Source organism: Martes martes (assembly GCF_963455335.1).
Source record: "Martes martes genome assembly, chromosome: X".
Lineage (NCBI taxonomy): Eukaryota > Metazoa > Chordata > Mammalia > Carnivora > Mustelidae > Martes > Martes martes.
This window is the reverse complement of record NC_137897.1, coordinates 25,458,407-25,483,095: the sequence shown is the minus strand read 5'-3', so window position 1 is coordinate 25,483,095 and position 24,689 is coordinate 25,458,407. Positions and strand designations below refer to the sequence as shown.

Sequence of the window (24,689 nt, the reverse complement as noted above, 5' to 3'; positions counted from 1 at the left end):
TTTCAAATCACTATATGTGTCTATTTTCTGCCAAGCTCGGTTACTTCACTGCTTTCATTTCAGATAATTTAAGTGCTTTTTTCTTTCTTTTTTTTTTTTTTTTTTTTTTTTTTGGTAGGAAGCTTTTATCCCACCTGAGTTCTAAATCTGAAAAGCGCAGAATGTAGAGAGAAAGAAGTAATAATAATGAACACTTAGAATGTGCTGGCCGTGGTTCTAGGAAAGTTGCACATGTGGAATATAGACCCTATCCTGGCTCATTTATCTTCCTGATGAAATGAGTGCTTAAGTCAGTGGCTTAGCGTCAGCACATGACAAGCCTTGCTTTGATTCAAGGTTTTCCTGATCCCAAAACCATGCTCTCAAACCATGTTCCAGTTTCCTCCTCAGTCATGGGTGGTAAAGGGCACCAAAAAGGCAAGGTGTCCCCCTCTTCCCCCAGAAAAGTCTTATTTTTCTTTACATGCTTCAGCATCTCTTTTAAAATGCAGATAGTACTGGAAGAAATGGTACATTCTGAAATCCCAGTAAGGTTTAATTGACTTGTGTCAGACCTTTATGCTGAGCAAATTTCAGTAGGCAAGGCGCTGGAATTAAGAGCTCTGAATACATGAAAGGGTGACAGTGTTAAGAGAGAAGGATTAGAAATAAGAGCGGGGGGCGGGGAGGGGGAGGTTCCTGCCATTTTTTACTGTTTTGCTTAAGGCAGATCTAAGATATACATACTTTTACTTCCCACCCCATGAACTTCTCCTTAATTAACACTGGTCCTGCCAAGGCACACTCGTGTCTTTCTCAGTCTAGTTGAAGAGTATTTCTGAGTTGGTGCTTGATAAAATTTTACAGTATAGCTTTAAATAATTGTATTATAATTGAAAAAGCTCTGTGCCATTTCCCGTTTTTAAAATACATCATGCTTGCAAAATTTGTCTCCCCCCCACCTTTTTTTAGAAACTGCTAATTTGCTAGATTTATAGTAGCTGTAATAGTTCTATATGATACACTTAAATTTGCTTCAATCCAGAGTGGTGGCTGTGATTTAGCTCCTTTTTATAAAGTATGAGGGTAAAGCTGGATTTCTCCGGGCCTCATCTTTCTAGATGCAGACCTTCGTAGTTGTTCCCACTTGATGGAGTAGACCTTGTGTGTGCTGATGCTTTGGTATACAGGTCAGGGTCTAACACTGGTAAGAAGACCTTGATGACTGGCAAGTGGCCATCAGTTCTTTATCTCAGAAATACCATACAATTGGTATGGAAAGTTCCATTTAAAGAGTAGATGACTGACATTGAAAACACTTGACCTCTGTGAGTTCACAGAAAGTACACAAAAACTGTTTGCACATTCTTTACCATAACTAGCTTGTAGGTAGTTAACGATTGCTGAAGGGGCCAGGTGCACAGGTTGGGTATAAGGCCAATTTGACTCTCAGATCCATTAGTTGCTAAGGAAAGTTATTTATTTATTTATTTTTAAGATACATATATATATTCTCTATACCTAGCATGGGGTATAACTGACAGACCCTGAGATAAAGAGTTGCAGGCCAGCCAGGTGCCCATGCTTAGGAAATCTTTTTTTTTTTCTTTTTAGTGTAATCTTTTATTCTAGGGTAACATTCAGTACTCTTAGAGTAGTATCCATGAAGTTCTAAAAGAAAGAAAACGTGAGCCAAACTTGGCTCATTTTCATATGTGAGTAACTGACAGGTTGAGTCCTTTCACGTTGTTCTATTTCTCATACGCTCTTTTTTTTTTTAAAGATTTTATTGATTTATTTGATAGACAGAGATCACAAGTAGTCAGAGAGGCAGGCAGAGAGAGGGAGAAGCAGGCTCCCCGTTGAGCAGAGAGCCCGATGCGGGACTCGATCCCAGGACCCTGGGATCATGACCTGAGCTGAAGGCAGAGGCTTTAACCCACTGAGCCACCCAGGTGCCCCTCATGCGCTCTTTTTAAAAACTTTTTTTATTTTTTGTCTAACATCATACAGTTACAATGTTTAATTGAGGTATAATTGCCATACAATGTTATCTTAGTCTCAAGTGTACAATATAGCGATTCAACAATTCTGTCCAGCATGTGGTTGTTCCCCAACACTATTTCCCTTCCCTATACTGTACCTTTCATCTGCATGACTTTATGAGTGAAAGTTTGTACCTCTTGTTCCCCTTCACCTAATTCACCTGGTCTCCCTGTTTCTCCTCCCCTCCGGCAGCCACCAGTTCTCCGTATTTATGAGTCTTTTCAGTTCGTTTGTTCCTTTTGGTTTTTAGGTTCCATCTGTAAGTGAAATGATAGGCTTATTAGCCTATCTCTGACTTCACTTAGCCTGATACTCTCTAGGTTCATCCATGTTGTCACAAATGGCAGAAATTTGTTTTTTAATCTTCTTCCATTTTTATTTCAATGGACATTTAAATTGTTTTAGCTGTTGTGAATAATGCTGTGATGAACATGGGAGTGCATTCATCTTTTTGAGTTAGTCTTCAGATCAATATCTAGAAGGGGAATTTCTGAGTCATACAGTAGTGCTATCTTTAATTTTTTGAGGAAGCTCTATACTGTTTGTGGCCACACCAATTTACATTCCCACCAGCAGTCTACCAGGTTTCCCTTTTCTCCATCTCATCACCAAACCTTGTTTCTTGGTTTTCTAGTACTGGCCATTCTGATAAGTGTGAAGTGCTAGCTCACTGGGGTTATGATTTGCATCTTCCCGCTGATTAGTGACGTTAATGTGATTAGTGATGTTTTCCCGCTGATTAGTGACGTTAATGTGATTAGTGACATTTTTTTTTTTTCATGTGTCCATTGGCCATCTGTATGTGTTCTTTTGAAAAAAAAATATTCAGGTTTTTTGCCCATGTTTTAATTGTTTTGTTTTGTTTTGGTGTTGAGTTGTAGAAGTTGTTTATATATTTTTTGTACTAACCCCTTATCTGATGCATCATTTGCAATTTGCAAATGCCTTTTTTCCTTTAGTAGTTTGTTTGTTTTGTTCATTTCCTTTGCTGTGTAGAAGCTTTTCACTTTGATGTAGTTCCCGTAGTTTATTTTCACTTTTGTTTCCCTTTCCTGAGAAGATGTAGCAATATCCAAAAAAATGTTAAGGTCAGTGTCAGGAGAATCCAAGAATCTGGGATTGTGATACCTCCAGCTTTGTTCTTCCTTTTCAAGATTGCTTTGGCTAGTCCGGGGTCTTAATGTGGTTCCCATACAGATTGGGTTAGGGGTTCTAGTTCTCTGAAAAATACTTTTGGTATTTTGATAGAGATTGTACTGGATCTTGTAGATTGCTTTGTGTAGTATGGACATTTTAATAAATTTTTCTAATCCGTGAACGCTGAATATCTTTCCATTTGTTTGTGTCATCTTTCCTTCATCAAAGTCTTGGAGTTTTCAGAGTGTAAGCCTTTCACCTCCTTGGTTAAATGCTATTCCTAGGTATTTATATTTTATTCCTAGGTATTCTTTTTGATGCAGTTGTAAAATGGGATTATTTTCTTACTTTGTCTTTCTGCTGCTTCATTATTAGTGTACTGAAACACAACAGATTTCTACTTATTTTGGGTCCTGGAACTTCACTAAATTCATTTATTCTAATAGTCTGTATAGTATCATGTCATCTGCAAATAGTGACAATTTTAACTTCTTCCTTACCAGTTTGGATGCCTTCTGTTTCTTGTCAGATTGCTGTGGCTAGGACTTCCAGTACTACATTGAATAAAAGTGGTGAGAGTGGACATCCTTGTCACTAATCTTAGAGGAAAAGCTCTGAAGGTTTTCACATTGGGCATGATGTTAGCTGTGCGTTTGTCATATATCACCTTTATTATGTTGAGCTGTGTTCTAAGCCACTTTGTTCAGAGTTTTTATCATGAATGGATGTTAAAGTTTCTCAAATGCTTTTGCTTCCTGTATTGAAATGATTATATGGCTTCTACCCTTAATTTTCTTAATGTGGCATGTCATGTTGATTCATCATTGTAATGTATTACTGAATTTGGTTGTCTGATACTTTGTGAAGGATTTTTTTCATCTGTGTTCATCAGGGATATTGGCCTGTAATTTTCTTTCTTGGGAACTGTTCAGGTACAATAGGTAATAACTCTTCCTTAAATGCTTGGTATAAAACACCTGTGAAGCCATCTGGTCCTAGCCTTTTGTTTGTTGGGAGTTTTCTTAATTACTGATTCAGTTTCATTACTGCTAAACAGTGTGTTCAAACTTTCTGTTTCTTCGTAACTCACTTTTGGGAAATTATGTTTCTAGCAATTTACCCAGGTTGTCCAGTTTATTGGCATGTAATTCTTTGTATCCCTCTCCCCCTTTCCTTTCTTATTTAAGTACTCTTCTCTTGACAAGTCTGGCTAAAGATTTATCAGTTTTGTCGATCCTTCCAAAGAACCAGCTCTTAGTTTCAGGTTCTATTTCATTTATGTCCTCTCTGATCTTTATTATTTCCTTCCTTCTGTGAACTTCAGGCTTTGTTGGTTTTCCCTTTTCTAGTTCCTTTAGTCATAGGTTAGTATAGGTTGGCCTAGGTTAGATTATTTGAGACTGCTTTTTTCTTGACATAGGCTTGTATCCCTGTGAACTTCCTTTGCTGCATTCCAAATATTTTGAACCCTTGTGTTCCCATTTTCATTTGTCTGTGTGGTTTTTTGTTGACCCATTCATGGTTTACTCTCCACATGTTTGTCTTTTTCCGGTATTTTTTCTTGCACTTGATTTCTAGTTCATACCCTCCTGGTCAGAAAAGAGGCTTGATGTAATTTCAGTCTTCTTTTTTTTTTTTTAAGATTTTATTTATTTATTTGAGAGAGAATGAGTGAAAGACAGCATGAGAGAGAAGGTCAGAGGGAGAAGCAGACTCCCCAAGGAGCTGGGAGCCCGATGCAGGACTCGATCCCGGAAGTCCGGGATCATGACCTGAGCCGAAGGCAGTCGCTCAACCAACTGAGCCACCCAGGTGCCCTTAATTTCAATCTTCTTAAACTTACTGAGACTTGTTTTATGGCCTAACATGTGATCTGTCTTGGAGAATGTTCCATGTGCAGTTGAAAAAAAAGTGTATTCTGCTGTTTTTGGATGAAATGTTGTGGTTAGGAAATTTTTGTAGGTAAATTGGTGTCTGGATGACCATGTTTGTACGTTTGATGCCAAAAACATTCTTCAGATACAGTTATGTAAGTGTAGAATGGAGGGATTTTTTTAAAGCTCTGTAGGGAATAAGAAATTAATAATGGGAGAGTTCTTCTTAGGATGACTGGCTGCTGGAAGAAATTGTGACAAAAGCCATGTGCAGTGAATTTGAATTAGTGTTCTTTAGAGGGCTACCAGAGAAATGTACTTTACAAGATAATCAAGAACGTAAATAGATTCTCTGAGGAGTCGTCGTCTGATTGCTGACATATATTCAACTATATTGAAATGACAGCATAAATACACTCTAACAATTAGAGAATTAATAGGGGTGATACGTACATGTATAACTACAAGAAAAGCAAAATTATAGGTAACAATATAAATTGACAGCCAACTGTTGAAGTGAGTAAACTGTGTATTTGTAGTTAAGGTTTAAAAAACAACTCACCTTGGAACAGGGGTAAGTATGCCACTGGTCTTTTATGGAAATAATCTCTGCTCCATGCTTTATAAATACTGTGTCCAAAAAAATCTAGTATCATGACACCCTTTAAAAACATCTATGCCAATGCCTTTGAAATATAAGAGAACAACTTTAATTCCGAATCCCTAACAAAAATATGCCCTAAACAACTCTGTGACCATGACCACATTTATTAGGAAAAGTTACCTCGACACTTCACCATCAGTCTTTTAAATAAACACCTTTAAAAGAGAATATGACCTCCAAGAACTTGGTATTTTCCTTGTTTTCTGGCCAGTTTTGAACCTTGGGCAGGACAACCAGTCCTGCCTCAGAACTTTAGGAGGGAAACTTAGTCCCACAAAATCAAGTTTGTTCTTGAGCTTCATAGAAGATTTGTGTGTGTCACCTATTGGTTTAAGAAAAAGGCACTTGTTTGGCTCATTTATTTCTTTTAAAGATTTGCTTTTTCAAGTAATCTCTACACCCAACACGAGGCTCAAACTCACAACCCCGAAATCAAGAGTTGCGCCGTGCTCTCCTGGCTGAGCCAGCCAGGTGCCCCACTTGTTTGACTCATTTCGTTTGTGTGCATACTGAGAGAACACTGACGGTGCCTCCATACAGTCAACATGTCCTGGTAGGCTTCTGATTAAGATAACCTGAGCCCTGGTTCTAAGGCATCTTAGATAATGTCTGTGGTAGATAACACATGGAACAAAAAGAAGAAAACCAGGGCATGGTGAGCAGCATGTAGGGAGAAGTCAGTGGACTTTCATTATTAAAATTCTCTTTAAATGCCCGGACAGAGGCCCCCACGTTTTAAAATGAGGGCTCCGCAAAAAAACATATCCGGAGAGACATACACCCAGACAGACTTGGACTTGAAATGGAGAATGAACAATGTGGGCCACCGCGGGGGGACGACAGCCTCTCCGCAGCATGACGCTCTAATGGGGAGAGCCTGGGGAGGAGGCGAGGCGTGCAGTTGCAGAGGAGAGCAGGACCCGAACCCTGCTGCCTGGTGGTGCAGTAGAGTAGTAAGTGCATTCATACCCCTTAATCCAAGAGCCACAAACTAGCAGTGTAAGATCTAGCTGTAGACCAGAGGCCCTGGGTGCGAACAGCCACAAAACTATTCGACAGAGAGAGAAGAGGGGGGAAGGAGAGGAAATAAATGAGGAAATCACATTTATTAAAATAACAAAGAACCGGGGTGCCTGGGTGGCTCAGTCAGTAGAGCCAGACTCTATCTCAGGGTTGCAAGTTTGAGCCCAGGTACTGGGTGTAGAGCTGATGTAAACAGATGTAAAAAATACAATAACAAAGAACCAAATGGATCTGTAAAAACATCTTTGGAAATGCAAACTATGGTCATTGACATTACTGAAGTCAATAGACCAAACAAATTCTAGACTCTAGGGCATAAGAGAAGATAAGGGAAGTAAAAAATATAAAAAACAATGCAGAGAAATGGAGAATTTATCAGAAGGCTCCAGAATCTGTCCTAGGAGGAGTTTTGGAAGAATGGTGAAGAAATGGCACAGAGGCAGTATTTGAAGGCACAATAGCTGAGAATCTTCCAGAACTGAAGAAGGATATAAGTCTTTAAGGAAATGGTCTCCTGAGAGCAATTTCCAACATCTGGGAAGGCAAGAAAGGGTCTCCGTAGAGCAATTGGTATTCTTTACAGCCCAGCTTTGGGAAGCCCTGGCAGATTCAAATGAGCCTTTTCTGGTTTTCACTGGAAAACATAAACAGAAATATAATGTGTTATATATACTAAGCTGTGTTTTCTGAACAAAGACACTTAGAACTCCTAAAAAGAGCTGTTTGGACAACTAGACCCAGAGGATCAAGATACCAAGGAAGACCTGTCCAGAAAAGGTAGTGTCTTGTCTATTTTGTGAAAAGTAGGTGGGAAGACAGTAATCGTTTGCTCTACTGTCCTGTAGTCCACATCTACAAGTAGTGTTTTCAGAACAAACATTGTGGATGAACAGTCTCGTAGGGAGAAGAATCTTGACTAGGATTCTCCGTTAAAAGGTGGTGTTAGTGGGACTTTTCAGTAAAGGTGTGTTTCTTCTAGTGAACACCTACAAGGGGTTAAGAAGTTAACCCCCATCAAATGAAACTTGTAAACATTGGATGTCGCTTCAAGTTCACGGAAATATTTAGATGATTGTCAGTTAAGTAGTTAGGAATTGGATTTAAGTGATGTCAGCAACTACACTGGTTCCCACCTAGAGGACTGATGTGTAGCATCTGGCTCAGGGTAAACTTGTTACGATAAATTGTCTGAGGACTCCTTTGTCAAAGCGACTTGGCCATGAGACAAAGTGTGTACATACAGCCCTCCTTGCAGATTAATGGACGATAGATAGGATTTCAGTCAAAACAGATCAGAGATTATATTCTTGTACATGAGAAAAATCAGGTATTGATTTCCTGTATGACTTTCATCAATTCCAGAAACCATGATAGAGCTTTAAAAAGAAAACAAGAATAGATGGGATTTTATGTCATCTTCTGTGTGGACATCCGGCATTTTGGAAGCCATGCCACCCCTGTGGATCTTTCAAGTATGGAACATCTGAAAATATTTCCATAACTAGAAACCTGGTCACGAGATGATATTTTGCAAGCCAGACAGTGGGAAGACTCTGCTTGCATCTCATGCCTTTTCCCAGAGATCCAGACCTCCCCCATTTGGGGATAGGCAGTTCTCTCAGCTGACAAAGTATCATCTGTGAGCAGGGGGTATCTGTCCTCTTATTGTGGTATTTACTGAAACTGGAAGTGTCCTCCGTTGGAATTACTGTCTTAGCAATTCTAAAGCAGTAAGGAAATCTGTACCCTTAAATGTCCTTATTAAAAAACATAAACGGTTTCAGCATTCAACATGAAGAGCTAGAGGAGGAAAACCCAGTGAATTACAGAACATTATTAATGGATGTAGAATAAGATTGGAGTTCCGAGGCTCACCACATTCTTGGATGTGAAGACTCCGTAACATGAAGTCACTTCTTCCCTGTTGAACCTATATACCCCACTGTAACTCAAGCCCCAAATTTTGACAAGAAGAGCCAAGACACTTTTCAGGCAGGACAAAGTAGGAGGGCCTCCCAGACACCAATTTATTTCCAGTTGTAGTGAGCGATCTGCATGGGGACATAAAAGTACACCTATCAGAGAGCTCGAAGCATGCTGGTGTACTTATGGATGCTTGATGCATTGCAGAGATGGACTTTACAGTCAAGGAGGCTGGCGTCGTAACGTATCTATGGGATGGAGAGTAAAATTAGATTGTATCTTTATACCAGGCACAAAAGATTCTGGGGGAATTAAACTTTAAAATGGAGGTGTAAGGAAGATTTTCTTATAACATAAAAAGCAGAAAACCTGAAGGAATACATTGAAAGTCACAGTTTGTGTACTACAGGATGCCGTGAACACAGAGATTGCTCAAACCCCAGCAACTCCACATCCAGCTATGTTCTGTAAAGAATCTCTTAAATAGAAGGAAGTTAATTGTATCTGTTTGTAATAGTGATGGGTGGCAGCTTAAATATCCACTGACTCGAGAATGTTGTTAACCTAGTCAAGCAGCAGAATCATACCTTACAACAATTACAATTAGGAACTGTTATGTATCAGCTGGGATGGATCTCCAAAACGGTGTTGAAGGCAAAAAGCAACTCTTAGAACGGTATGTATCTTCTCAAACATAATGTTCTTAAGGTTTAAGAACATGCCGAATAATGGGTTTAGTCACAGGAAATGGCCACTTTGTCAGTAAGACAGACAGGCAAATATCTTGACTAAGTTCTACCTAATCTTGGTGCGTACGTTCAAGGTAATGCCAGACATTGGATTCAGGGTGACATTATCTCCTCGGGGGGCAATGGGGAGGAGGGACTGCTGGGGTATTGAGGAAAGTACACAGGAAAGCTGCAGCTTTATTTCTTCAAAAATATTCAGTTTATTACAACAGTGCGGTGGGTTCACAGTTACGCTACTAGGCTGTTCCACGTTGCTGTTGCGAATGTGTGATTTTTTTTTTTTTAAGCAAACCTATGTTGACAGAGGTATAAAGATTTGTAATCACGTGACATTGTAGGGAAATGGTTGTAAAATGACTGAACCCACTGCGGCCTGCTCATCTGAACGTGGCTCTCGTAAGCTAAGAGGTTGGAAAGCATCTCCCCTCGCGCACCAGGCAGACTCTTCCAATTTTCTTTTCATTTCTTAAGCATTGCGAAGATCGTCCTCATAAAAACCATTCATTAAGTACCTCTCTTTGCTTGCTGTTGTGTGTGGTGGTGGTGGTCAGATGTATCGCTCTGCCATTTTTATATGAAATCGGATGATGATTTTCAACTTTCTGGGTCTTTCTTTTCTTTCTTTTCCACCTTTTGTGATGCCAACAGGAATCTGCAAGCAGAATATGATCGTCTCAAGCAGCAGCATGAACACAAAGGCCTGTCCCCACTGCCGTCCCCTCCTGAAATGATGCCCACTTCTCCCCAAAGTCCCCGGGATGCTGAGCTCATTGCCGAGGCCAAGCTCCTCCGTCAACACAAAGGCCGCCTGGAAGCCAGGATGCAAATCCTGGAGGATCACAACAAACAGCTGGAGTCACAGTTACACAGGCTCAGGCAGCTGCTAGAGCAAGTGAGGCCCACATCTCTCTCTAAGCTGGGATATTGACCAAGATGCCTTTCTCCTATTGTACATGAAACCAAAGCATAGAATTCAGAGTCCCTTGTCGACTTAGGATGTGCTGAGCAGAGTGCCGGCTCTCCAGGGATGTAAGAAGAGGAGGAAAGCTAGTGCATCTTTTTATATTGGGTCAAGATTGTTTCCTACAATTTTTTTTTTGAGTCATTTAAAATTCAGCTTGGGAAAAAAATACTGCAAGGTTTCCCCTGGTTTCCCACAAGTGAAAAGTTGGTCTTATTTCCTGGTAGACCTTTCGATTTTTTTTTTCTACTTCCTAAAACATAACGTGTTTGGCCTCCAGCAAAAACCTAGCAAAAGTGCATTATAGTAGGCCCTACCTGCCCGAGGTCCTGACTTTCTGTGAATGCTCAAGTTGGAGATACGTCCTCTCCATCCTGTTACTTCATACTTAACAAAAGTATGAATTCTGTCCTGCACTGTTGTGGTCTCACATGGTTCTGCCATTCTCACATGACCTTCTAAATCGTTCAGTTACTTGGTTCAGTGATTTTATATCTCTTAATCCAGGGTAGCTGTAATTTCCTTGTAAACGTGTAAGGGGGCACAGTTTAGGTACAAAGACAGTACCCATGGAGCATATCAGCAGCAAAATTTGGGAAGTTTGTATAGAAAAGGTTCTAATTTCTGAGTCCTAGGACAAATCCTTTTAAATTTGTACAGTTATTTGAGTGTTTATCCTGAAAACTAATCCTGTTTTCTTTTGGATACCTTAGCCCCAGGCAGAGGCCAAGGTGAATGGTACAACGGTGTCTTCTCCTTCTACCTCTCTTCAGAGGTCAGACAGCAGTCAGCCTATGCTGCTCCGGGTGGTCGGCAGTCAGACTTCAGAATCCATGGGTAAGCGTTCTCTTAGCTACTCTTGGATTTGGTTTTCTCTTAAGGTCTGGAAGTGGCGAACTGTTTGCTCAGAGGTTCACATCATCGGCTAAATCACCTAATCTCAGCTCTCTTACAAGCCACTGTCATACGTGTCTTTGGGGTCCAAAGATGAGTCACATTGTCCAAGCCCCCTCAAAGGGCAGGCCATTCAGTTGCTCACAACAAGGCAGTGTAGTAGTCAGATTTCATGCATTTTGGAGAACAGAAAAGGCTTTAGGATGAATGGATGTTTGTGAACAGTTTTGAAGGATGAAGTAGGAACCCAGCATTCTTTGAAAGATGTAGAGATGAAGAATGTGCAGAAGGAAACAAAAGTGCAGGTCTATAAGTGGTGTGAAAGGGCAGGCTGGGGGAGGTGACAGTGTGCTCCCGCAGAAGTGGTAGCTGAAGGATATGAGAGGAGAAACGCAGAACAAAGGTGCTTGGATCCAGTGTCTTGAGGAAGACCTCCCTTTGCATGATGGGGTAGCAAAGGAGGGGAAAGCAGGTAGAACGCAGATGTGGGCAACAGGTCAAGTGCAGAAAAGAACTCAATGGGGATGAAAAGAAGTGACAGCCTGTTGTATCGTGGCAACGCGTTAGCCACTTCTGAAAAAGCATTCTTCAGCCAAGAGAAGGCACGTTGGAGAATTTGTCTTTTCAGTGAAGCAAAAGACCATGTAACGTTGAAAACAAGTGAGGCATGAGGACAGTGAAGAGACATTTGGAACATTGCTAAGTCACAGTAAGGACTTAAGTGAAAGATGAGTTTGTCGAGGAAATGGTCTAGTGTTATTCTTCCACAGTATTCTCTGCCTAGGACCAGGTTCTCGGAAAGCTGGAGTGCATGAGGCATAAGTGATGATAGAACGTCACCAGCCATCCGCTTACTGGCTTTTCCCACCATGCTAGACTTAGACACTGGGGGGTTTTGTGAAGGCCACAAATACTTGGTCTCTCCCCCTCATTTCTCCTCCTCCCTTTTTTTTTAAAAGATTTAATTTATTTTATTTTTTAAAAGATTTTATTTATTTATTAGAAATCACAAGTAGGCGGGGTGGGGGGGGCGGGAAGCAGGCTCCCTGCTGAGCAGAGAGCCCGATGTGGGGCTCAATCCCACAATCCTGGGACTATGACCCGAGCCAAAGGCAGAGGTTTTAACCCACTGAGCCACCCAGGAGCCCCAAAGACACGTGGGGGGAGGGGCAGAGAGAGACTCCCCGTTGAGTGTGGAGCTTGATCCCACAACCCAGGAGATCATGACACTTAACCAACTGAGCCACCCAAGCACCCACTTCATCCTGTCCTAAGGCCCATCTTTCATTTCCTTTTCCCCGGATCCTAAACTGGTTATACTGGACCCTCTTGATCTTTCCTCACAGAAAGGGAGAGACCTGTGTCTCCTTGGTTCCTCATCCTCAAAGCTCTGGTATCATGGTGTGTTGACAAATTCATTTGGTACTTAAGGTGTTCCATGAGAGTAACGCATAGAGAGGTAAAGTGCAGGACCAAAAGGAAGAATCAGGGGACCGTGGTCAGGAAAATGTCAAGGTTGGACGTGATCAAATACTTTCAAGCAGTGCCTACTCTAAGACCCAGCCTCCTGGGGAGCTGCTAAAGACTGTACCTGGAGACCAGTCAGAGGGGGCCTTGTGTGGGTTTGACGAGACCACCACGCTGGTGGGGCTCATCAGATGGTAGTGAGGTTCCGAGGAATGGAGGAAGATACTGAGGACGGTGGGTGAGGGGCTGAAGGATGAACTTCAAGAACCTCAGGTGGTGGGCAGAGTCCGGCGTTCCTCCGGAGATGTCAAACCTTGCAGGAAAGCCAGCTTTCAGCTGTTTTGTGAAGGAGCAGAATGTGTGTGAAGCGGCGTGCGTGGTTTTATCACAGCTCAGTGCTTGAGGACAGTGTTCGCATCAGCTTCTCTCCCCACTGTGAGATCTGACTAGAACCACCTGGACCGCCGGGACTGAAAATGAGACTTTGGCATAGGAAAAAATCGTATGCATCTTCAGAGTCTGTAAACTCCAAAAAACAACAGAGTTTTTGTACCTTGGAGCAAAGCATGTGAAACTGCATTGCTTATTTTCACAAGTGAGATTCCGGACCCTGGGTGCTCAGAAGTGGTAACGACGTAGGCCTGTCAGCACTGTGTCCAGGAAAGCACCCAAATCCTGGCACACGGTAGGACAGAAAACAGGGAGAGAAGCGTTCTATTTGGGTGAGTTTGGCTAACTGGCTAGTAGAAAAGGGATTGGCTGCATTTGTTCTCTGAAAGACAACACTAAATCCAAAGGTGATCTTTTCTTGAAGTGTGTAAGTCAGCTTCCTTTAAGGGAAAAATTAAAAAACCAGCCCACCGTCTTGAAGGACGCACGCAGCTATTAACTAAGTGCAGCGTGTAGCCTTGTACGTCGGAGGTCTGAGCTGTGATAAGGCTGGGATTTACAGAACCATAGTGTGGAGAGAGAATTGCATTCTTTTAAAATGACTTTTTTTTTAAAGATTTTATTTATTTATTTGACAGACAGAGAGCACAAGTAGGCAGAGAGGCAGGCAGAGAGAGAGAGAGGAAGGGAAGCAGGCTCCCTGTGGAGCACAGAGCCCAATGCAGGGCTCGATCCCAGGACCCTGGGATCATGACCTGAGCCCAAGGTAGAGGGTTTAATCCACTGAGCCACCCAGGTGCCCCTTAAAATGACTTTTTAAAGGCTCAGAAGTTGGAGGGCTTCCTCAAACCGTGAGGTACTTATCACTGTACATCTCTGCGTACCGTGTGTGTGTTGCTATAGATTTTTTTAAAAACTGGGACAGTGTCATGAAGCTTAGTTCTGTTGGAAAAGACAAACTCGCCAAATTTGGCTTTCATGAGCTACGTGTACAGGATCTTTACTAGCAATTCCTTACCTCTGGTGACCCCTTCCCTTCGTCCCACTCACTTTTTCTTAAAAACGTTACAAGGTTCCCTGGCTGGCTGCTGCTTTAGAATAATTTCAAACTACGGCAGAATTGGAGTTAATTGGACAGTCTGCCACATTTGCTTTATTTGAGTTTGTTGATTTGTATATTTAACTGACCCATTTAATGATTACATTCCATACATAATGATGCTTCAACCCGAAATACTTCAACATGTATCTTCCGAGGTGAAAGATACTGTCTTACATAACCACAAAAGAATGATCGCCCTCAGGAAATTAATACCGATACAACACTGCTAGACATGATTTAAGTTGAAATACCCCCAATTCTGCCAGTAGTATTCTTTACAGCTTGCTTGCTTTCTTTTTTTCTCATTCAGGATCCAGTGAAGGGTCACATTTTGCATTTAGTTATCATTTCTTTTTAGTCTCCTGTGAACTAGAACACTTCCCCAGCCTCTCCACATTTTTCATAACACTGACATTTTAGAAGAGGTCAGAGCAACTCGCTCTGTAGGGTGTTCCTCACTCTTGTATTGAAGTTAAATATTTTTACACCCAGTTACCCTCAAGATTCTCTGGTCAGCCCATTCCCTCTCTCCAGATGCTCTTTCCTGGTCTTGGCTTCTGGGAGGTTGATCACCCTAAGTCAAGACTGCCAGGCCTCTCTCCTGAGTGTCTTTTGGATAAAAATGTGACCCAATCTGAATTTCCAGTCAGCCTCCGGAACGTCTTCCAATTTGCCAACCTACACAAAGATAGTCCTTTACCACCCTTTCTTCCTTTACCTACCTTCTTTTAATATTTTTTTTAAACTTTCTCGAAGCATGAGTTTGGGCATAGGCTTACATATGACCACATAAACGAGGTACTAAATATATTCATCACCCTGAAAATCAGTCCTTTCTCTCCCTTCTTTAGCCAAGCCCAACGACCACCAAGCATCAAGGTCAGTCTGTTCTCATAAAAAGAGCAGAACACTTGCAGCTTATGCCAGCAACGAGCCAAAGTCCACCTTCCCCTTCAGCCCAGATTTGTACCCCCTGCGATCACAGTCCCTCGGTCTCCTCGGCAGAGCCGGTGTCCAGCCACACACAGTGTGCTGACCTGTGCCGGGCCCCTCCAGCCCTGTGGCCAGTGTTTCCTTTAGCCCAGAATATACCATCCGTCCTTTTCAGTCTGTCTTTTTGGGGCATTTCATCCTGCGTTAGACCTCCGAACCTATTCTGTTTTGTAGTGCATAGCAGCTCCCTCTCCCTGGCATTTGAGGCCTCTTGTCTGCCAGAAATGTTCAGTGCCATGCTTGTGGAAGGAATGTTTTACTAAGCAAGCACAACACATCCCTGTGTACACACGCAACCATCCACACACACTTAAGTTTACCGGGGAGGTTCTGGTTAAAGATGGCAAGAGAACAGAGGCCTGAAATTGCCTCCTCCCACAGACACACCAAGTCTATAGCTACATACAGAACAAGTCCCTCGGAAAGTAGCTCAGTGACGCCTACACCTGCCAGGCAGATGGGGCGGCGGGGGGAGGGTGAAGAGCACCCCACAGTGAAACAGGTAGGAGAGGCTGAGACACGGTGCTGCCATAACCCCCAGCCCTGCTGTGGCTACACACACACCCGGGAAGGAGCTCAACAACTTTCGGCTTCTTCCTGAGGAGTGAGCTCCCAGAACAGCCAGATTTCGGTTCAACAGGGCATGAGTCCAAGAGAGCCACAAGGTTCTAGGGAATGAGGAGGCAGTACTTAGGGGGCTCACAAGGACTCCCTGTGGCTAACCCTCCAGAGCTCACACTGAAATGCACCCAGTCTTCCTTGGAAGAGGCCTGTTTGTTTCTTGTAAAAGCTTCAGCCTGAGGTGTAGGCTTCTAATTTAATATACATACAGGGACCACCTGAAAACTGTCCAGAGACTGTGGAGGCTGGTGGGTGCCATCTTCCCATTCTCCAGCCTCCCTCCAGGTCACGTGCTATCTCTTGTAAAGGAGAAAGTACACTTATCTGATGCTGATTTTCATGGCTGCCATCCAGTGAACCCTTAGCTTGAGCATCCGGCTCTGGCGGCCAGCAGGGCTTGTGTTCACAGGTTCAGTGGGATGGTAGCAAACAAACAAACAAAAAATGTAAATGGATGTCACCCAGGAGGGAACAAACACAAACTCCCCTCTCCCTATCTTTCCCTGAAGAAAATATAGTTGCATACTTTACAAGCTGCTGGCTGAGATCCTCCCCTTTGGGACATGGTCAGTCAGGTCTTGGCATGCCCTCAACTACTGGGCACCACTAAGAACCATGAAGGCCGCAGGGATGAACGCGGATGTGTGAGAGCTGACCAAGAACTAGGGCAGGGTTGAAAGATAAAGTTCATCTCCTACAAGAATTTTAACCAAGACTGAGAGAGATGGCTGTTTTATCCAATGCATACAAACTAACACAGTGTCAAAGAAAATGAAATGGGCTATGTTCCAAATCAAAGAACAAAGTAAAACATCAAAAAAGACATTAGTGAAATGGAGAGTAGTGATTTACCTGATAAAGAGTTCTAAACAGTGGTCATAAAGATGCTCGTCGAGGTCTGGAGAAGAGTGCACACAAGGTGAGAACTTCAACAAAGAGAAACTATAAGACAGTACCAAGAGAAATCATGAAGCGGAAGAACGCAACAGTTGAACTGAGAACTACATGAGGGGGGTTCAGTAACAGACTGCTTGAGAAGCTTCGAAGACAGGACAGCAGAATGCATCCACCAGGAGAGCAAAAAGACCAAAAATGGCCTAAGAGACTTACTAGGATACTCTTAAGCCAAAGAATAGTCACATTATAGGGGTTTCAGAGGAGCAGAGGAAAAACAAAGGGGTGAGAAAACTTTCTTGACTTGAGGAAGGAAACAGACATCCAGATCCAGGAAGCCCAGAGAGTTCCAAAAAAGAAGAACTATAAGAGACCTGCACCAGGACTCATTATAATTAAATTGTCAAAAGACACAGGCAAGGGAGAGAATCCTCAAAGCAGCCCACCTAAGACCAGTAGCAGATTTTCCAGCACAAACTTTGCAGGTCAGAATGGAGTTGGATGATAAATTCAAGTGGTGGAAGAAAAAAACCTGCCACCCAAAATACTCTTGTCTTGCAAAGTTGTCCTTCAGAAGTGAAGGGAAGATAGAAGAAGTTTTCCAGACAAGCTGAAGGAGTTCAGCATCACTAGGCCCATCTCACACGAGAAGTCAAAGGGACTTCAGGATTTATTTTAGAAACAATGAACGAGCGGCCTGGGCAGAGGCGGGGAGAGTCTGAAGCAGACTCCATGCTGAGCATCTGGGCTGGCAGGACAAGGAGCTTGATCCCAGGACCCTGAGATCATGACCTGAGCTGAAACCAAGAGTCAGATGCTTAACTGAGCCATGCAGGCACCCCCAAAGGGCTACTTGAAGCTGAATGAAAGGGCACAGGTTAGTAACAGGAAAACATAGGAAAATATAAATCTCCGTGGTAAAGGTAACTATATCATTACATTCAGAATAATGTGATGCAGGTGGATTAACCACATACAAATTTGGTAGGAAGATTGAAAGACAAAAGTAGTAAAAATGACTATAGTGATTTGCTAATAGATGCACTAGATAAAAAGATAGCAGTTGTGACATCGAAAACATAAGATGTTGAGACGGGAGTAAAAAGGTAGAGCTTTAGAATGCATTCAGAACTTAGTTGTTATCAACTTTAAGTAGACTATTACGAATAGATTTTATATAAGCCTCATGGTGACCACAGGACAACCACCTGTAGTAGACACACAAGAGAGGAAAAGAAAGAAGGCATATGACTACAAAAGTCATCAAACCGCAGAGGAAGAGAACAAGAGAAAAAGGGAACAAAGGACATATAAAATAGCCAGAAAACAATTTTGAAAATAAGTGCATACCTATGAAGAATGACTTGAAATGAAAATAGAATATAGTCTCCAAGTGAAAGACCTAGAGTGATTAAATGGGTTAACACACACACACACACACACACACACACACACACACGCCCCATCCAGGACCTACAGCACCATATGCCAACTGAAATAAGAAAGAATGAGAAAGACCGATACCTGATTTCACTCCTATGTAGAATCTTAAAAACATAATAAATGAACAAACAAAAAAAGATTTATAAATACAGAGAACAAACTGATGGTTACCAGAGGGGAGAAGGGTGGGGGCTGGGCAAAATGGGGGAAGGGAAGTGGGAAACAATAGGCTTCCAGTGATGGAATGAGGGAGTCACAAGGATAAAAAGCACAGCGCAGGGAACATAGTGATACTGTAATAGCACTGTATGGCGACAGATGGTAGCCACACTTGGGATGAGTATCACCTAAGGTAGAGAAGTTCAGAGACTATGTCGTACACCTGAAACTAATGTAATACTGTGTGTTAACTATACTCAAAAAAAACTTTCTAGAAACACCCATCTATATGCAGCCTCTCAGAGACTCACTTCATATGTAAGGACAACATGCAGACTGAAAGTAAAGGGATAGAAGAAGATACTCAATGGAAATGAGTACCACTATCTTGTGTACTACCATACACAAAACTCAAGATGGATTAAAGACTTGAACGTATGACCTGAAACCATAAAATTCCTAGAAAACAACGGGGGTAAACTCCTTGCCATCCATCTCAGCAATGACTTTCTAGATTTAACACCAAAAGCAAAGGTAACACAAGCAAAAATGAACAAGTAGGACTCTATTAAACTGAAAATGTTTGCAAATCCTGTATCTGATGAGAGTATTATCCACAATATATGAAGAACTCCTATAACACAATAGAAAAAAATCTGATTTTAAAATAGAAGAGCTGAATAGACATTTTCCGGTGTGTATGTCCAGTAGGCACATGCTTCCTGATCTCAAACAGATGCCCAAGAGGTACATGAAAAAGTGCTCAACATCACGCAATCATTAGGGAAGTACAAATCAAAACCATAATGAGATTTCACCTCATGCCTGTTTAGAATGGCTGTTAATACAAAGAGATAAAAGGGGTTGGTGAGGATGTGGAGAAAAGGGAACTCTCGGGCATTACTGAAGGAACAGAAATTGGTGTGCAGCCACTATGGAAAACAGTATGGAAGTTCCTCAAAACATGAGAAGTTGAAGTACATGCTCCTACTGTTCCAGTTCTGGGTAATCTGAGGGGAGCATAACCACTATCTCAAAAAGATATCTGCACCCCCATGTTCACTGTGGCATTATTTACAATAGCCAACACATGGCATCAACCTTAGTGTCCAGTGACAGAAAAGGATAAAGAAAATTCAATGAAATATCAAGCCATAAAAGAGAAATTCTGCCATTTGTGACAACATGGATGGGCGTTGAGGGCATGGTGCTAAGGGCACAGTAAATCTGTGAGCTCTAAAAAAAAAAAGAAAGAAAGAAAGAAACTCATAGAGAACCAGATGGCTGATAGCTATAGGCAGGGGGTGGACAAAAATGGGTGAAGGTGGTCAGAAGGTAGAAACTTTGATTTGTAAGCGATTTGGGGGAGGTGACGTACAGCATGGAGACTAGTTAACAATACTGTATTGTATATTTCAAAGTGGCTAAGTGAGTAAATCTTAAGAAAAGTTCTTATCACCAGAAAAAAATACACAGCAGTTCTAGTGGTGAATGTTAACTACGCTTATTATAGTCCTCGGTTGCAATATGTGCATATTTCAAATCATTATGTTGCACACCTAAAACTAACAGAATATTGTATGTGAAGAAAAATAAAACTACAAGAATATTGGTTACTAATTTCAGTATCTTTCACCATCCTTCAACACTGACCAGCTAAACATCGGCATCGTCAGTGGGAACAGACTATATTTTAAAAACTTATACAGAGCGATTTTATGTAAAATGGAGACCAGCTGCCCTGAAGTGTCATTTTTTAAAGCGATTAAATACCAAATACCAGATAAATTATTTTTCTTTTGAAAAACTAGAGAAGGGGGCACCTGGGTGGCTCAGTGGGTTAAAGCCTCTGCTTTCAGCTCAGGTCATGATCCCAGGGTCCTGGGATCAAGGCCCGCATCGGGCTCTCTGCTCAGCAGGGAGCCTGCTTCCTCCTCTCTCTTTCTGCCTACTTGTGATCTCTGTCTGTCAAATAAATAAATAAAATCTTTAAAAAAAAAAAAACTAGAGAAGGGCAGGGGAAAAAGAAGTACTAAGGTCATCAGACATCATGTTGGAAATGGATTCAAAACACAGTGTGATCTAGATTAGCAATCCAAAGAATCATAAGGGGCACAGTTGCTTGTATACAGGTCCCCTTTCAAGAGAGGATCATTTTCTAATACATAGCGCCGATTTCATAAAGAAAGTAGCTTGCGGTGTCAGCAAAATCATAATAAGGATTGGGGGGTCTTTTGGCATAAGCTACATTGGTTCTGGCTCAAGTCATTTTTTCCGAGAGAGAGATACAGAGCACATGCGTGTGCGAGTGAGGGGAGCAAAAGGAGAGAGAATCTCAACCAGGCTCCACGCAATGGAGCCTGACACAGGGCTCGATCTCATGACCCTGAGATCATGACCTGAACCGAAATCAAGGGTCGGATGCTTAACTGACTGAGCCATCCAGGCGCCCCTGAAGTCACTTTTTAAGCAAGTAGAACCGTTATCATTTCAGTCGTGGAATAGGAAATGAGTCAGATAGGATATCATCGCCTCAAGTAAGCCTAAAACCATGGTGAGTTTCAAAGGACATTAAAGAGTAGCTTGCCCACAGCAAACCATTCCATTTCTTTTTTTCTGAGATGAAATGGGGAGTCATCACTTCTTTTTTCTTCAGTGAGCAGATCTCATGGTATGCTACATCAGGGTACTCTTTTAACTTGATCCTGTCTTATTTTGAAACGTTCATTTTTTTAAATGTTTCAGTCACTCTGTTGGATCAACTTGAGACAAGCTGTGGGGGCTATAGCTAATAATTCAAAAAGGTGTTTTTTAAAGATTTTTAAAAATTTATTTGTTAGACACAAGCAGGGGAAGAGGCAGGCAGAGGGAGAAGCAGGCTCTTCGAGCAGGGAGCCCGATGGAGGACTCGATTTCAGGACCCTGGGATCATGACCTGAGCCGATGCCCACTGAGCCACCCAGGCGTCCCTTAGAAAGGATTTTGGGGGGCATGTTTGTAGCAATCAATCACCTTGGAGTAGAATCTGATTGAAGGATTAATGTTAAAGTGCCGTTACTGAGTATGAAATCCCTTGACCGTTAGCAATATACTATTCGAGCAGGCAGTGACTCGGTGAAGTAGCAATAAGGGATTTATTTCAATTTATTTAAATTCCTGGTGTGTACAGTTGGGACTGAATATTTTCTTGTTAAATAAATGGCTGTTTTTCTCAGTGGGGGTAGGGGGGCAGCGGTGGTGGTGGGTGGGCATGAACTTGCAGACACAGGTATTATTAAATGCATTCCTGGGTTGCCTGTTGTAGCTACACATCAGTATATGATTACAAAAGTCATAAACATAGTTTCTTTCTGGTTTGACGTCTCACAACAGAACGTATCAGTCATCTATTGCTGTGTGACAAAATAATCACAAAATTCTCCCGTTACGTATTTCTCATTCACACATCTCTTGGTTGGCTGGAGTTCTCCTGCAGCTCATCTAGTCTTGACTCCAGCTTGTGGGCTGGCTTCAGGTCTCTTCTCCCTACCTATTGGATCAGCAGGTTCTCCGGGCAATGTGCTCCTGGTAGTGCTTAAGCACAAGAGGACAAGCCTAAGCACCTAAGGACATTACAGACCTCTCCTCCTAGCTGCTAAAATTCCATTGGCCAAAGCCAGTCACATGACCAGGTCCCAATTCCTGGACCAAGGAAGCATACTCTCCCCAATACTTGGCCCCTCTTCGCATTTGCTGTTCTCCCCGTTCTGAAGGTTCCTCACTCATCTCTGTTCTGAAAGTTTATCGTCACCTGACATGCCTCTATAGCTTACTCGTTTAGGCTGTGTACCTCCCTAAGAACGTGAGTTCCGTGGAGATGGGGCTTTCTGTCGTTCACTGCTCTATCCCCAGCATGCAGTACAGTGCCGGGCACACGTGGGCTCCTGATGAATGTTTGTATAAGTCATCTGATCTTACCCTTTTTTAACTTGTTTGGCTATTTTTTTAGACATTAAAAAATCCGCTCAGTGTTGAAGAGTCCAGTAGTGTTACTGAAATGCCCGGTGTCTTTTAGCAGTTTCAACTTTTCCAGTATCGCTGACACAGAAAATACTAGCCATTAAGCATTTTTCAGTGTGGATTCACCTCTACTCATGCATACAGGGGATAACGCTGATTTTGCATCTTAAAAGATTAGTTAAACTCAGAGGACTTTTTACTTAGAAAATCTTGAGGAAAAAGGAAACGAGATTATACTTGACTCATGTATGTACTATGCAGAATGAAGTCTGTACTCAGAAAATGTTTGAATTGATACTTTCATCACAGTCATGGAAGTTTTTGGTGAAGGCAAGCCTGTTCTCTATTTGCATGTGGACACTTAAACCTTAGACTATCTGTAAAGATGAACTTGGTTTATGCTTTCAAGTTTGATCCTTACAATAATTCAGGGAGAGGAATGCCAGTCCTGTCACTGAACTGTGTTTGAATCTTAACACACTACAATTCAGTTCCTAGAACTCCAGTATGATGTAATTAAACTGTCAGAAATTTTAACATGGTTGCTCATGAATGTCTCTGTTGGCTCTGATTTATTCTGCAAGGCGTACTATCGCTAAAGCAGTCTTACTGCCATTAAAAATGCCTCATGTTCCACAACTTGGCAAAATTTGCATCCAGAATGGAACAAAGAGATGTAATCATCCCTGCTGTTGTCAGGATTCTGTTCCTTCTGGCAGTAGTTCATTCATTCCATCCTCACCAGATAATGGTGGTTTAAACTCACGGGAAAAAACTAAAGATGCTCTATTTCATTTTTTCATTTCTAGAGGCATAAACATAAGTAAGTCGTATATGTGTGTGCGTGTGTGGGTTGGTAGGTAGATACCACGACTTCTTTTTCTATCTTGTGACCTTACCTTTTCAGCACTTGTTTCTTGTCCTTAGTATTTGAAAGAGGTTTTCTATGGTCTGTCACCATGAGACTACAGAAGGAGAGGTTTTCTGTCTGTCCTAGGTCCGTAAGCCCTCTGCTGTAATGATGACATTCAGCCTTCTCTCTACGTACAATATGATTTTTGTCCTAATGGTGAATGTGTCAAGGATTCCTTTAGCTTACACTTTAAAAAACAAGGCTGAAAACAATAATAATAATTGCAGGACTATAATCATAGATGAAAATCTTAAGTGGCACCGGTGAAAGGAAATGACAAGCATACTTAAGTCATTAAATCACAGGCTGCCCAGTCATTTCCAAGTCAGATGTGAACCTGAGGTTGTCCTAAAGCATGTTCATTACTGCTGATTTGCCAAAGCAAGGTCTTGTTTTCAATGGAAGTGACAGTATAATGCACAAATAGGGCTGGAAGTTACTGTTATAAAAAATTAGTTTCCAGAGACCTTCAGAGTTCACAGTAATTTTGTTTTCAGTGAAGACATCTGTCCCTTACTGCATATGCTGGTTGAGGTGTATGTCTGTAACACATCAGGCATCAGTAGAGACCACAGATCAACAGAATCTACAAGCGGACTCCCATTCCCAGAGGAGGACCATCCATCTCTGAGTTCCGTTTCACCCAAAACCACCTTCTCCCCTCACGTAAACAGATTCTCAAAAATTTAAAGAAAAAAAAAAAAAGTTCCTCTTTCTCAAGCCTCCCAAAACATCATGAGGATAAAGTCATCCCACGTACAAAGAGGAGAGGAACCTTACACCACATCCACAGTCCTTCAAATGTTAATATTTTCCTAGCCTATTAGACTTCAAAGGTACTTGAGTTTTGTTTGTATTTTTGTTTAAATATCAAAGGAAAGAGTGTCATCACTCCGTCCTTAACTTCATCAAGTGAAGGCAAAATGTCACATACTCACTTCGTTTTGTGTTGAAGAGATGCACCTCAAGTGTCTAATCATTTTTTTAATAATACTAACTTTTTTTAAAAAAAGATTTTGTTTATTTATTTGAGAGAGACAGACAGAGTGAGAGACAGCATGAGAGGGGAGAAGGTCAGAGGGAGAAGCAGACTCCCCCATGGAGCTGGGAGCCCCATGCGGGACTCGATCCTGGGTCTCCGGGATCATGACCTGAGCTGAAGGCAGTTGCTTAACCAGCTAAGCCACCCAGGTGCCGTCTTTTTTTAATGACAAAGAAAAACAGTTCACGTTTGCTAACGGGACATAAGAAAGTTATGTCAACTTAATATTAAATATTACCTTCTAAAGAGAGAAACCATTTTCTTCTCTGAAGGCAAGGACATAGATAAATCCCTGCATGGACTCCTTCCCTTGAAGGAGCTGTTCCCTAATTATTCAGCCTTGAGAGGTTATTTTTTTTTAAGATTTTATTTATTTATTTGACAGATAGAGATCACAAGTAGGCAGAGAGGCAGGC

The 24,689-nt window shown here is 41.8% G+C and overlaps 1 protein-coding gene across 4 annotated transcripts in view; it reads left to right on the top strand.

The window, feature by feature from the left end:
* Positions 1–24,689, top strand: part of DMD (dystrophin) — a 2,068,501-nt gene that overhangs the window by 2,027,237 nt on the left and 16,575 nt on the right. For all 4 annotated transcript variants that reach the window (XM_080795194.1, XM_080795196.1, XM_080795193.1 and 1 more), the window contains 2 exons: positions 10,044–10,287; positions 11,070–11,193. In XM_080795194.1, the coding sequence (XP_080651320.1) occupies positions 10,044–10,287; positions 11,070–11,193 (368 nt within the window). The remainder of the gene's footprint in view (positions 1–10,043; positions 10,288–11,069; positions 11,194–24,689) is intronic.